Source organism: Polypterus senegalus, chromosome 9 (genome assembly GCF_016835505.1).
Source record: "Polypterus senegalus isolate Bchr_013 chromosome 9, ASM1683550v1, whole genome shotgun sequence".
NCBI classification, from domain to species: Eukaryota; Metazoa; Chordata; class Cladistia; order Polypteriformes; family Polypteridae; genus Polypterus; species Polypterus senegalus.
The window spans coordinates 15,451,127-15,467,046 of record NC_053162.1 but is presented as its reverse complement, the minus strand read 5'-3'; the positions used below and the strand labels follow the sequence as shown (position 1 = coordinate 15,467,046).

Sequence of the window (15,920 nt, the reverse complement as noted above, 5' to 3'; positions counted from 1 at the left end):
CCTTCTAAACGTTTGCTGTTGTTGTCATGTCATACAGTGATGCCATAATTAAAATGACAGAAAGACATGGTAGCAGACGGAGGCACTTCTCAAACATGTTGAGCCCAGTAGTTTTTGTGGTCTACATGTGTGTGACTGTCTGTCTCCAGTGTTGCAGCCTGCATTACAACATACCAATTAATTATTAAGCTTCGGTTACATTCTGCTACTGAGAATGGATAACAGCAATTTTAGCTTATTTTCTCTCAGTGTCAAGGCCATTTTTTTTCCCCTCAGTATCTTTTGCTCTCTTCTCTGAAATCCCAGCTGCAATTTAAAATGGACAAAGTGAAGAAACTGTGGATAGACGTTTTAGGAAGAGTCCCTTTGGGTTGAGCCTTTGCAACATCGGATTTTGCCACTATTCACTACGCACATTTTAAAAGGGTGTACCCAGGCGTGTATTCTCATTTGCGAATGACATCTGCCACTGCGAGACTAATAATGCCCAGTTGGCTTTAATAGCCTTATGATCTGTTGCAGTGTAACACAGCACACACAGGCCTCAACATCAATGGACTGTACTGTTTGAAATGATGCACTTCTCTGTTTGTCCACAACTTTGGAATTTCTTACTAATTAATCACAATACTTAAGCAAAATGTTTACTTATCTTTAAGATCCTCCTTTTGCAATGTTCTCTCCAACTCCACGCATTCTTGACTCTTCATTTAGCTCTCTGACTCCATTTGGCTTTGCTGCTGTTACTTTCTCTACTTTAAAGTTAAACAATGCCATCATTTGTTTTCCAGCTGTGATCTAGTCATGCTGTTGTGCTCCTATTCCCTCCAGCTTGCATATCAACCTCCATCTATTTCAATAACATCTATGCGTCTTGTCAGTTGTTGTATTTGCATTAAATACTACCACAGGCAACTATCATTGAAAGAGATCAGAGTCTCAATTTAATTTGTGTAGAAAATCTTCTAAATTAAGAAATAAATCAAACCAAACACTGAGAAAACAGAGGTTGTGCGTCTTTGCTTCAAAACACCCTTAACTGTCCAGAACAATAACAGCTTTTCAGATAGTAAACTGCACAAAGCACATAATGCAGTGAGGATTGTTCCGATTTTACTGAAAATGCATTGTGAATGACAAAATACCAACACACATTTAACTTTAAAGGCACAATACTGAGAGGGAGATTCAATTAAATACTCTTCCTGTGCCTTCCTGTTTACTATTCAGTAAACCTCTTGATATGTTAAATCTCTGCCTAGAGAAACCCCTAAACTCTTCATCAATGGACAGCTTGAAAATTGCTTATGAAATTTAATGTACTATTCACACAAAGGAAAAATGAAATGGCTCTGCTGCACTGACCAGTCATATTGTTAAATAGTTTTAAAAAAAAGTGTAAGCTAACAGCATATTCACTAACAAGGATCAACCACTGAACATTTTAATAAGATGAGTAACTCCAAATGTCTAGATAGATTAGATAGATTAGATAGATAAGATAGATAAGATTGATACTTGCTATAGTCCAGAGTGGTGAATATAGAATTAAAACTAACAAAGGAATAAACAATAAATTAAAAAGCTTTTTGATCTTCTGGATCTTTATATAAAAATTCTCTTTCTGCATGAGTGGCTTCCTTGCTCTTCACCTTCAAAGCACTACAAAGATCTCTGATACTTTAATCAAACAAACTCTTTCCTTTCATCAAAAATCCTATCCCTAGAGTCCTTGTAGACTCTAAATTCAGTGAGCTCCATCAAGATGTGGTTACCAGATCTCCAGTATCAGCTGAGATCCTTTCTAAGCTAAAACTGCAGATCACTTCCAGAGTTCAGGGCAGCTTTCCGCACAGACAGCAGGAAAGACACCCATTGAAGAGTCCCTGGAATCCATGCATCTATAAATAGCCTTCAAAAGGATATGCAATTCCAGGTAAGAATGCCTCTTTTCAGTAATTTGTCCAAGAATGGAGAAGTAATATGACAAATACACAATTCGTTAATCATCAATTCATTAATCATCAAAACGTCATTTTGTTCTCACTACTGCTAGTCGCTGTCACAGTACCTGCTGAATTGAACTTACCAGGCCCTCCATATATTAACAACTTTCTACAGACACCCACTTGCTCCCAGGAGAAAAAAAATATAACCCCTCAAGCATATTCTGGGCCTGTACTCCAGTTTTCTTTCAGTGGCTCTTTCCTGCCATAGGATGTGCCCAAGGTGCATCCTGACAACATACACAAAAACACGTAAACTAAAACTATAGCATGGAGAATAAACTCATTTTGACGCATGCTTTTAATGTAATTCTTTCAGTCACAGAACAGTATGTAAGGATGGGTGTGTCAACTGAACAGATAATTGATATTTTCACCCTCAAAGTGTGCTCCCACTTTACCACCACAGTTTGGTATATTTGAAAATCTACTGACACTGCAACACTTCATTTATTAGTCTCATGATCATTTCTGCTTCCATTCTTAAAATAAGGTCTCTCACTCTTTGAACTCATCCACTTAGGGCTGTTGCTCAACTGTCAACCTGCATGGAACAGAATGATGATGATGATGATGATGACAGAACTTTATTGGTCCTCAGGGGGAATTTTGGCTTTTTGCAGAAGCTCATTAAATAAATCAATCGATAAATAAATAAATAAATAAACACAAGCGCACTATGGTCTGAATACACACAAAAATGACTAAAAAGAAAGAAAACTTCTAATTTGGCAGTCGCAGTGAAGCATTATGCAGGTGTATTGCTGTTGGTGCAAAAGGAGCCCCCATTGTGTTTCTTGACACACTACTGCTGAATAATTCACTGGCTGAAAGTCCTCAGGGTTAGTGTGTTACAGAGAGAATGGGTGGCATTGTTCATAATGGAACTCTTAGGTTTGTTTCCATTCTCTCCTCCATGGGGTCCAGAGTGTGCCCCATAACTGAGCCTGTCCTTTAAATTAACTTGTTGAATTAGTGGGCCTCTCTTGAAGTGAGGTTACCAGTCCAACACGCCACAGTGTAAAAAAACTGCACTGGCCATCACAGAGTTTTAGGACATGTAGAGGAAGTCACTACCCACATTTAAGGAACACAATCTCCCAAGAAAAATATAACAGTCTGCTTTGCGTTATCTCCTTTGTATTACAAGACCAGTCCAGCCCGTCATTGATGTGGAGTCTCAAGTACTTGTAGCAGTGTAGCACCTAAACATACATTCCCTGGATACCGACCTGGCGTAGAGGCTTTTTTATGTGGCGAATGTCAATAACCAGTTTATTGATTTGGCTGATGTTAAGGTGCAGATAATTTTTTCTGCACTAAGAAACAAAGTTCTTCACTTGACTAATCCCTCTTTTCAATACACACCTATAAGTGCAGATTCATCAGAAAATTCCTGCAAGTGACATGACCTGGTGTTATATTTACTGTCTGAGGTAAACAGAGTGAACAGAAAAGGAGACAGGACTCTTCCTTAGGGGGCTCCAGTGTTGCTCATATACTCCTGCAGCACCACAAAATGCAGTCTGTCGGACTTAAATTTAATTATAACATTCATAGCAGTCAGATTATAAATTGTTCTTTTCTGCTCCTCCTCTTAGACATTTTCCATACATAACCCCTTTATGAGCAAATATCTCTACAAAATACAAGTTAAATGTTCATTTAGGTACACATGATCCCAGGGCGGCACGGTGGCACAGTGGTAGCGCTGCTGCCTCGCAGTTAGGAGACCCGGGTGCGCTTCCCGGGTCCTCCCTGCGTGGAGTTTGCATGTTCTCCCCGTGTCTGCGTGGGTTTCCTCCCACAGTCCAAAGACATGCCAGTTAGGTGGATTGGCAGTTCTAAGTTGGCCCTGGTGTGTGCTTGGTGTGTGGGTGTGTTTGTGTGTGTCCTGCAGTGGGTTGGCACCTTGCCCAGGATTGGTTCCTGCCTTGTGCCCTGTGTTGGCTGGGATTGGCTCCAGCAGACCCCCGTGACCCTGTGTTCGGATTCAGCGGGTTGGAAAATGGATGGATGGATGGATGGATGACCCCCCCCAGATTTAGCATAAACAAATTATTAATTATGGCATGCTACAATCAAGTTACATTATGAACACTGCCATTGTACTTTACCAAAAAAAACCCAAAATTAAATATGAATATCAACCTTGGCATACAATTTAAACTTGTGTTTGCCAATTACTGGGTTGAGCAGGAACTGTAAAAAAAAAACAAAGTAAAACCATAGTACAATTTTCTAAAGAACTTAACACATTTTAGGGTAGCAAAGCTGTAGCCTATGCTGGCAACACTAGGTTCACACACAGAAGTACATTTATAGTAGCCAATTAACCTAAGAATTTCACTATACTTTGTGCATGTGACACTACAACTACTACCTACAGCACACACATCTTCGAGATATGACCAGGAAAAGTAAATGTCTCCAAAGGACCACCTAGGCCAGGAGTGTCAAACTCCAGTCCTGGAGGGCCACAGTGGCTGCAGGTTTTCATTCTAACCATCTTCTTCATTAGTAACCAGTTTTTGCTGCTAATTAACTTCTTTTGCCTTAGTTTTAGTTAACTTGTCTCAGATCCCTTAGTTGTTTCTTTTTCCTTAATTAGAAGCCAAACAATAATGAGACACAAAACAAGCTGCCACATCACCAGCTAACTACATAATTTGAACACAGAGAAAGGTGAGGGTCTCAGTAAAGTTGATCTCCGAAGTCACCAAAACATCTTAGAAAAAACAGAAAATCAACAGTTTTGGAAATGTCTGCTGTGGCAGAAGGAAAACAGCAATGAGCAGTGGAATTAAATGATGGGTTTCATTAACAGGAAGAATTGGCTTCTCATTAAGAACCTGGTTGGAGTGAAATTGGTTGGAGTTTGAAGCCGCGGTTTAGCTGGTCATCTGTCGGCTACTTTCACGTCTCATTTCTGTTTGGCTGTCATTTAATGAAGAAAACAGTCAATTCAGAGGACTGAATCCTTAAACACAAAGGTAATAAAATGAAGGGAAAGGAGTTAATTAGCAGTGAAAACTGGTCACTGATTAGGAAAAGGGTTAGAATGAAAACCTGCAGCCACGGCGGCCCACCAGGCCCGGAGTTCGACACCTGTGATCTAGGCAGACAGTGACTAGTGTAACAAGAATGACTTCGGAGACATCATAAAGAGTTTGGGCCGCCACCCATATAATATTTTCTCGGCTGCAAAATTGCTTTTTATTTTTTTAGTAGCACAATGTGCTTAGGTCAGAGTCCAGAACAGAACTGCCTGTACTGAGGCAAGATGGCAGTTTTAAAGGCCTGGAAGGGAAATTACGTCATCGGTGCAGGAACTGGGGGTGGCGTCCTCGTGCCCAGAAGTGATGTCATCCTTGGAGCCAGCAACAGGCAAGGGACTGAGAGAGATAGTCAGTACACTCCTCTGCCTCCTGGCCTAGTGTAGAATTATTAGTGTTTAGGCCCCTTTCAGCTGTTTCCCATGCGCGCACGTGTGTGACACTAGACAGATATTCAAAACCAGGATAATGTATTCACATGTAGCAGCACTAATGACTGTGGTGAGCATTACAAGGAAATTCAAAGCTAATATTTTCATACAAATTCCTTAACCTTTTAACAGCTGTCAATGTTCTTGTAAATTCTGCCACTCTTGCAGCCTATAAATAACACATTCAGGTACATTATCCTGAGTCATTTCCTTCAGCATGAGGTTGAAAAGGTCACGTTTTCTGATTCATGCATCTGAATCACGAAAGACACCGAGTTTGTTTGTCACAATATAAATAATTAAGGAATGTGTGACGAGACTGATATGAAATATAAATCTATGCAATGTAGAACTGATTGCACAGCTGATTGATTTGTATCTTACTCACTGTAATGTAATTTACAAAATCAATAAAATAAAAAAACAGCAAAAAAAAATAATTATAGTGCTACTGCTGTAGACAGCTAAGATGCCATAGGTATGTGAATAATACCTCTGAGATGTCAAATACACAAGATGGAAATTCACTTGTGCGTCAAGCAGTACTCACAGATCAAACATGCATTCCATATATTGGAGCTTCATCTTCAGCTAGAGAATAGTTTTATATGCTATCTGGGAAAGATGAATTTGCATAAATGCATAACACAAAATCATGAGACAAGAAACATAATTGTTTTGTGCATGTTACTTATCATTATTCAATAACTGTAGTACTTAAACAATGTGTGTGTGTAGTTGCAATATGGGAAATACAAACTAAATTAAGTTGTTTTAAATCACAGATAGTATCAGCATTGAAATGCTTAACATCAAAATCAGTATGCAAAGCTACTACTACATAGTAATAAGTGCCTTTCTTTTTTATAAGAGAATGTGTTCTTGTCAGATTTCTCCATCTAGTTCCACAAATTCTAGTTTTACCGAGGAGAAGTGCAATGCCTTAGATAAGGAAGTTATTACCCCCTGGCATACTTAGTTGAATCAAATGTTAATACTGGCTAGAAGTTGGCTCTTTACTTCTTAAACAGCATTATGTTTTTATTAAACAATAACTCACCAAGAAGTCCTAGTCATCTTAGCAAGAAATAGTGAATTCCTTTCAGCAACTGCCAGGTTTTGAGATGTCCAACATAGTACAATAATTACATTTTAAATTTTAAAATATTATCTATATATATAATTCACTAAGGGCAAGCAAGACAGAGAGCCACGCCCACCAACTCACAGAGCTCCACCCGCTAACTCTAACATGGCCCCACTCACCAACTGTAAGACCATGGGATACCATATGATAAGCACAACAGGGTCAGGTCCGCCAACTCACAGAGCCCCGCCCGCCAACTCTTAGACCATGGGATACGCACGACAGAGCCCCACTTGCCAACTCTAACCCTCCTCCCGCGTCATGGGATACTCACGACAGAGCCCCGCCCGCCAACTGTAACCCTTCTCCCGCGTCCACCGTTGCTCTCGAGGCATGTGCACTGCCTGCTCATGTGCCCACACGCAACAACTCACCAAACACAGCTTTAGTTGCTTTCGTCTGTGCTTCAGTCCACATGCACCTCTGACCGACGTTGACTGTTCATTTGCCTACCATGGCCACCGCCTCAAATGTATTTCATGAAAACAACACTTCTTTCAATGTTATACAAATTCCTGCATCAGATAACTGTTTGTTTCTATCTGTCGGATATTTCTGAAAAAATGTCATCGACGAAACTGTTGCTCTCAAACTTCGCAACATGGCTGTAACCTTTGTTTGCCAACATTGGGATAACTTCAGAGACATGCTGTCCGTTGTTCTTAGTCATGGAAGCATAGTCATACAGTCTGCTCAACAATACACTGACTACATGAATACTTCTGGAGTTTATGGTGGCGAGGCAGAAATTGCGGCGATGTCCCAAATGCTTCCAGCTACTATCTCCATTCACTTCTGACAACGTCGTCATGCCTCTATTAAGTTCACAACCACGTGATCGCCACACTGATGTGACGTCACCTTCCCACTATACTCTTACTGAAAAACATTTACAAACGCATTTCACACTGGAATTTCAATGCAACATTTGCTCAAAAACCTTCACGCTCCAGAAATATCTCAAAGCACATTTAAACACACTCCACTGAACAAACGCATTCCACACAGGTCTTTCAATGCACTATTTGTTCAAAAACGTTCCGATTGCAGGGATATCTCAACGCACATTTAAAATCACACTCCACTGAACAAATTATGCAATGTGAACATTGCCAGCAATGCTTCAAAACAAGTAGTGCTCTCAAGAAGCACTTACAAACTCATTCCAATTCCTTTCAGTGTCAACTCACAAACCCCATGCACAGTCATCAAATTCAGTTTTCCACTGCTTTTCAAGAAAATACCGCCATTCCCGTCCAAGAACATAACATTGGCCTACCTACCCCACTATGTACTTCTTCCAATGCTCTTAACAAGCAACCTTTGTGGCATCACATGCATGTTCTTACACTGATGACAAATATGAAAGCTCTTCCTGAAGAACAACATTTCGCAAAATTGCTACTCAGTGTTGGAGACAGGAAAAACAGAACACCTGTGACATTGCCTTCACATTGTTTTCCTTTTATTTCTGATCCCGTTCAACAACTATATGGCAACAAGAGCCACAAACGCCCACTCTAACCCTCCTCCCACGTCATGGGAAACACACGACAAGGCCCCGCCTGCCAACTCTCACCCTCCGCAGGCTTCCAACATCGCTCTCGAGGAAATTAAATGGCGACATCGACTTCTCAACTGTCACTCTGGAACAACTCAGTACACGAGCTATATTAAGCATCACGAACGAAGACTCGCTACACCTTAATGAACAAGTGCTGAAACTTATCCCTACCGACGAAGTAACTTTCACCAGCGTTGACTCCATCGTCACAGACGATCCTGCAGATCAACTTTCATTACCCGAAGAATTTCTTAATAGTCTTACTCCCACTGGCATGCCTTCGCATAAACTCAAAATTAAAATTGGTTCAGTCATCATGCTTCTCAGAAACCTCATGCCAGCAAAAGGTCTCTGTAATGGCACTAGACTTTCTGTTACCAGCATACACCGCAATGTACTGGAGTGTAAGACTATCACAGCTGCTACCTCACAAACTGTCCTTATTCCCCGGATTTCCCTGACCCCATCAGATTCAAATTTACCTTTTACTTTTACACGCAGACAATTTCCTGGTTAGATTAGCCTTTGTAATGACAATTAATAAGGCACAGGGCCAAACTTTCAAAAAGATATGCCTGTATCTCTGCCAAAACCAGTTTTCAGTCATGGACAATTGTATGTTGATCTCTCCAGAGTTCCATCTTTTCATTCACTGACAGTTGTATCCTCAAACCCTCCCCATTTGGAAAACTGTGTCTTTCAGGAAGTGTTCAATCATCAATAAATAATTATATGTGGCGTATGGTACGCCGCAGGTTGGCTAGTACAAAATAAAACTGAACATGAATTGAGGAGATATGTTGGGCTAAATGGCCAGGTCAACAACAAGAACACAAATTAAAAAAATAAATAAATAAATAAATCACAGTGACACTTACCTTCCTGCACCTTGAGATTGCAAAGAAAGAGTGGATTTTGAAGAACATTGCAGCGTCCAAATTCATCTTCACAAGTGAGGAGCATCAGATCAGTGTATATGAAAACAGTGACCTAAAAAAAAAAAACAACATTTAAGCAAAATGGTATATACCTTTCTGTCCATACATTTATTGAGCCCACTTTCAAATTTCTAGGCAGAATAAAGTAGAAGGTGGTGTCACACACATGTGAATAGGAAGCAGCTGAAGGGCTTGGAGATAAATGATAATGCATCTGCCCAGGGGGTGGAGGGGTGCACTAACGCTCTAAGTTCGCTGCTGACCTTTCCTGGGAAATCCCACCAGGAGCCACCACCTTGACTTGGGACACCCCACTTCTGGTCCCTGCCCCAGCCCCAAGGACGACATCACTTCCAGTCCCGGCCCCGAGGATGACATCAATTCCCCCAGACTTCCTATAAAGCCTCACCCCTTTTCCCTGGAATTCAGTTCTGTTTTGGACTCTATCTTGTAAACTTAACTCAAATTCAAAACATTTACTTTTTGCAGCCAGGATACAGAATTATACGGGTGGCTGCCCCAAACCTTGCCATGTCTCTTGTCTCTTCGTATTATAGCGGAAAACAACAATGGAGAGTCGCAGGTTCACCAAAGGTTAAACTAAAAATAATTTCTCACTTTAGCATTCCAGACAAATACAGATTCAGCAGTTACAGCAGACTAACATGCATGTCTTTGGGATGTGGGGGGAAACACACACACACACACACACAGACATAATGATGATGCACTCGGATGATGAACTCTTTACAGAGGTAGTCCAGACTAGGATTTGAACCCTGTCTTCTGTAGTTGTGAGACAACAAATTTGAACATTATGCCACCATACCACCAACTTAACATAACAAAAATGCAGTGGCTTTAGAAACTGTATTAAGATAAATCTATTTGTGGGGAAAAAAGTAAAGAAGAACCACATTTTTCCCAAGTAATAGCCTTTAAATGTGTTTAATTAACTGTGAACACTTTGAAAACATTTCAGTTCTTCTTGTCTGTTGCCTCCTAAAAAGCCCCACAATATGACATACTGTTTGACTCATCTTAATGCCTAGTTCTGCAAGATATCGAACTTTCTAGGGTTCTCCCCTTGTTTATGGCCCTGTAGACTCATAAAAACCCTCATTTTTATACCATTTTAGACCGCATTTTGTGCAGAAAATTACGCCTTTATGATACAGAGTAAAACAACAATCATTTATTTCTTGTATAGCCGAAAATCATACAAGGATTGCCTCAATGGGCTTTCTTGACATTTCCTCAGTCTTGTCTCTCTAAAATGAGAAAGAAAAACAAAATGGCCATATAGAGAGAGACCCCTTGTTCCGAGTAGTTTGGGTGTGCAATGTGTGTCAAAAAAATGGGGTATATACAACACACAAAACAGAACACAAGTAATCCTCTAGACAGAGCTAGATGGCCAATGTATCATGGCCACCTTAGAAATACCAGGTGGCCCAAAAAGAATATCAGAGTTTTAAATAGCTGTAGCTTGGCGTCCATTCATCGGAGACTGCAGAGCAACCTAGTGGCGTCTTGGGGAATTACTCTAGTTTCATTTTGTATATAAAAAAAGAATATCGGAGTTTCAAAGAGCTAAATCAAGGAACAAAAATCTTCATTGGTCTCCAAATTTTGCAGGATGATAGTTGAAAACTCATCTCGATGCGTCTTATCCTCTGGTCGAAGGGCCTGAACCAACAGTAGACGGAACGATATCATAACCAACCGACGTCAGAGAATTCTCCATACACTTGACTTTGGTATCTGTAACTCATGACTTGTTTGTCGAACCGATTTCAATGGGCTCTGAGTGAACACAGTTTTCACTCGGGCGACATTCTCAGCAGAGAAGGAAGGATGTTCGAGATCGCCTGGTGCTTTTACCTTTGCAGATACACCCAGTATCCCGAAACTTCCGGTACCATCGACAGATGTTATTGTCATTCGGAGGGTCAGTCTCATATTTTTGACAAAATGCCCGCAGCACAGTAACAACCGATTGAGTTCTGGTGAATTCGCAAACGTAAAAAGATTTTTGTTGTGGCACAGCCATAACTGCAAATGTAACTAATCGAAACAACACACTGTTAGCTTTTTGATAAGCACTAGCACCATCTACCGACGAAATAAACCTAGATTAATTCCTCAAGATGCCACTAGGTTGCTCTGCAGTCTCCGATGAATGGGCGCCAAGCTACAGCTCTTTAAAACTCTGATATTCTTTTTTGGGACACCCAGTACAACAGTAAAAACTACTTTGCTCTTCTTTGCACAACGAGCCTCATCAACTACAGGAGCAAAGCGCTGCAACAACTCAAGACCAAATGCAAAATTACACCACCGACAAATCCCTGCAGGCCTCGACCAACAATCAAACCTAAAGGCTACTCTATAGCTGAGTCAGTGCTGGGCTGGCCAATCAGATGAAATCAAATGGTGTTTTCAGCAAAAATGATGAGAAGGACTTAAATTTGTGCATGCCACAGGACATGAACCAGGAGTTCACCCCTTAATGAGGAACAAAGAAACAAAGTTAATCCTTTTTACAAAACTTCGAAAAAATAATGATCAGTTATATAGGCATATGGAGTTTCGTTTTATGGTATTTTGAGATTGCTGGTCACAAATATGATAATATTTTGATACTGGATTTTTTTTCCAGTGGTCGTAGCACACTTAGGCCAGATTCATATGTGACGCTCAGAATGCTAACATGCACGCATCATCGCTGTCCCGTATTTGTTCGTTAGCAGTGCTCTTTTAATGCGTTCTCTGAGCATATCGGCAGAAATTATTGTTACGTGTGTGCAAGTTGCAGTACCAGCAAAAATTGGTGGGATATGTGTTCAAGATTTGGTATGTGACGTCAGTATCGATGTTTACTACCAACATATATATATAGTGACAGACATGCCTGCCAGAACAGCTTCCATCAAATTTCCAGCTCTTTGAAAGTGGATGTAGAAACATGCAAGATGAGATGGAAGAAAATTCGACAAAGATACGTCCATGCAAAGCAGAAAACGTGAGAAAAGGTAGGGATTCAGCCGTTGCAAGATAATGCAGTGTGACATCAAGCCGCATTTCAGCTCCAACAGCATCAGTGTGTGCTTCAGTGTTTGATGAATGTTTCAATGCAGTGAAGCAAATCATCAAACTTATATGCTGACATACAAAATTATTCATGGTGCCTTTCTTCATCAATTTCTCAAGCAAGCGTTGCATTTTTCCCATTGTAATGACGCAATACATTTAAAGGTCTCATATACCATGTTCTGGTTTGCTGTTGTAGTCTTTTTTTTTTTTTTTCCACCTTCGAAAACAGCATCAGAATGCAAAGAATTTCTATCTTCAACATCTTTCTTCCCTCAATTAACAACACAATGTTTTCTCGCCATGATGATGTCTCACACTGCCACCTCATGGAATCTCCAGATTTACATAAACTACACAGGTAAATATAGACAGTGCACTGCCTCCAAGCTGTAGTATCCACAAGCATACATGTCAAGTAGTGTTAAGTATATCCCAGGCCTTAGAGCCTCAGCCAGAAGTTAAAAATATCAAATATCAAACATAAGAATGTGGAGTATCATTTCTAGACTAGCTGAAGGTCAGTGATTAGGAATATTATCTTATTTTTGATCCTTTACAAGGTATCTCTACAGACCCTCTATTGACCTCTATCAAAGGACAAGAAATGACAAATTTCTGTTACAGGTAGTTGTCAACTTTAGCGACCCTATTCAGTTCTGACAGACCGGTCGTAAATCGATCTGAACGTAAGACGGACCAATATACGTATTCAAACCTGACCGTATGTATAGTAAGTCCCTAATTTTTATTAAATTGTTTTGCCGATTCTGTTGCCTGCATGGGTGCCAAATCTTTAATAGCTTCATTAATCCTTTCTTTGTTATGTTATCAGTGTAAGCCTCTTCCAGTGTTCATTCTGTTAATTGGTAGAGTTTGAGCACTCAAATGTTTTCTGTTTTAACATTTCAGCCTGCTAACAATAAACATTAACAGATAAAGGAGTTTAGTGTGGCAAAATTACCCCCTCATGACAGTTTACACAAAGTGGCACATCCCGAGTCACAACACAGAAGCTTCGGAGGTTAACCAGATTCAAAGACTGAGCGTGCTAGTTTGTAGCATGTGGTGAAGACTGGTTACAAAGGGATAACTTAAAGTGACATGCGATTGCATTCACTTTCTTTCCTTCCTCCTTCATTCTGCTTGATCACCTTTATTTTCTAGTTAAGATCAATTGCCTTTTTTTCCTGTATTTGTAAGACATATGTAACTAAATGTAAAACCGCTGGAGGTAATAAACTGAGATTGAGATGAATGAGTCATAACATTCAGAGCTACTACGGCAAGAACTGTCATCTGCCAGTGACACACCATTGCGGTCGTAAATAGAATGGTCGTATAATCTATATATATATATATATAATTCACTAAGGCAAGACAACCATGAAAAGCACGCCGGAAGGGGCGTGGATTCACTAAGCCGCCGACAAGTGAGACACCTATGGCGCACACAGGAAGGAGCCACGCCCACCAACTCCAATACCATTGGATACGACGACAACTCGCAGGGCCACGCCCACCAACTCGAACGCGACGACACAGAAAAAATTGCGTCATTTATGTTCGTCTGTCGGAGAGGCCACATGCAGTGCAGGTCAGGTTAATGTCATGTACCTCTGAGCTACGTTGACTGTTCAAAGAGGCATGTTTCTCGCGGAGGTGAATCGCCATATGCAGCGTGTGAAACGGTTTTGCAGGGAATCCCATGGGATCCTTAAAACAATCCTTTAAAACTGAGGTTAAAGCACAATGAAGGAATCAGTCGAGACGCTCTGTCAGCAGCTGACCTTCTCTGTGCCTGACCGGTTCACACAGAGGCAGCACAAGAGAAAGCCGCGCCAGAGACACACACAGGCAGCTGGTGGGCGGCTCTCTGTGAGTTTCTCTTGCGAGCGGACACATGACCAGGCGGTGTGTATGCTTCGAGAATGAGGCTGGACGCGGCTTGCGACCGGGCACATGAGCAGGCAGTGTGTATGCTTCGAGTGCGAGGGTGGACGCGACAGGACCATCTAGGAAAAATCATGTCGCAGATGTGATTCGCTGTATGCAGTGTGTAAAACAGTTTGTTTGTCGCAGAATCGCGGTATGCGGCGTGTAGAACAGTTTGCGAGGGGTGTCCCTGTGTCTTTCCAGAAGTGTTCAACCATCAATAAATAATTATGCGGCGTTTGTTATGCTGCGGGTTCACTATTGTGTTGTATTTTGCTCTCTCCAGAGTTCCATCTTTTCATTCACTTACTGTTGTATTCTCACACCAACCTGTTTTAGACAAACGTGTCTTTCCAGAAGTGTTTACCATTCAATAAATAATTATGCATGAGATTGAGCGTGTGTCTAGGCGTGGGTAAGCCGTTGAACCCCATTCGGGCTGCAAACCGTGAAATTGCCACTAAGTGCGACTCATACGCTCCCACTGTTTTCGTCCCTACCCTTTGTACACACCCCCCTCCCACACGTTGACTGTTCATAGAGGCATGTTTCTCGCGGAGGTGAATCGCCATATGCAGCGTGTAAAACTGTTTGCGAGGGGTATCTCATAGGATCATTAAAACATTCCTTTACAACTGAGGTTAAAACACAATGAAGTGAGCAGTCTCAGTTATGGCTACTTTTTTTAAGGTTATTTGCAGAAAAAAACAAGAGAAATAAAATGCTAAACTAAATAATAAAGAACTAAATACGTAAAAAAAAATGTATGTTTTAAAAATAACAACATTCTCAAATCCATTATATAGTATCTCACAAAAGTGAGTACACACCTCACATTTTTGTAAATATTTTCATACTGTACTCACTTTTGTTGCCAGTGGTTTAGACATTAATGGCTGTGTGTTATTTTGAGGGGACAGCAAATTTACACTGTTTTACAAGCTGTACACTGACTACTTTACATTGTATCAAAGTGTCATATCTTCAGTGTTGTCCCATTAAAAGATATTATAAAATATTTACAAAAATGTAAGGGGTGTACTCACTTTTGTGAGATACTGTATATACAGTTTGAGGCCATGGCAAGACCAAATGTTATCTTTCGAGGTGCAAGGTTCCACCTACTGTGGGGACACATTTACTTACACTTATTACTTAAGGCAATTAAGCAAATACATTCACATGATGCTTAAGGCAACATTTTAAAATGCTGAAAAAATTAGTTTCTAATTATTTGACTATTGTGGCTTGAAGAGGAAGTCTCAGTAAATGAAAGAACTGCCTGGCTGATGGTGATTGTTTAGCAGAAGCTTCAGTGATAAACAGTGGCTGATGTTTCAGGAGGAACTGTCATTAAGAGGACATTGCCATGGAAGAAAATACAATAGAAATAGATCAGTCAACAGACACAACCCTAGAGCCAAATCCATAGATAATTTAAAAAACTCTCCCTCTAAATCAAAAAGCTGTTAACAGTTCAGCACAAAAATTTTGTTGCTGAAATTACCAGGCACATACTTTTGAATCTAAAATGATGAGGAATGTATTAGCATTGCAGTGGGCTAGCGCCCTGCCCGGGGTTTGTAGCCTGCCTTGAGCCCTGTGTTGGCTGGGATTGGCTCCAGCAGACCCCCGTGACCCTGTAGTTAGGATATAGCGGGTTGGATAATGGATGGATGGATGTATTAGCATAGTAAGGACCAATAACAATACAGTATATGATTTAGTTATAGAACATCTGCATTTTCCA

General features: G+C 40.6%; 1 protein-coding gene across 4 annotated transcripts in view; it reads right to left on the bottom strand.

Moving 5' to 3' along the window:
• rgs3a (regulator of G protein signaling 3a) overlaps nt 1-15,920 on the bottom strand; it is a 493,869-nt gene that overhangs the window by 264,810 nt on the left and 213,139 nt on the right. For all 4 annotated transcript variants that reach the window (XM_039762724.1, XM_039762725.1, XM_039762726.1 and 1 more), the window contains one exon: nt 9,083-9,194. In XM_039762724.1, the coding sequence (XP_039618658.1) occupies nt 9,083-9,194 (112 nt within the window). The remainder of the gene's footprint in view (nt 1-9,082; nt 9,195-15,920) is intronic.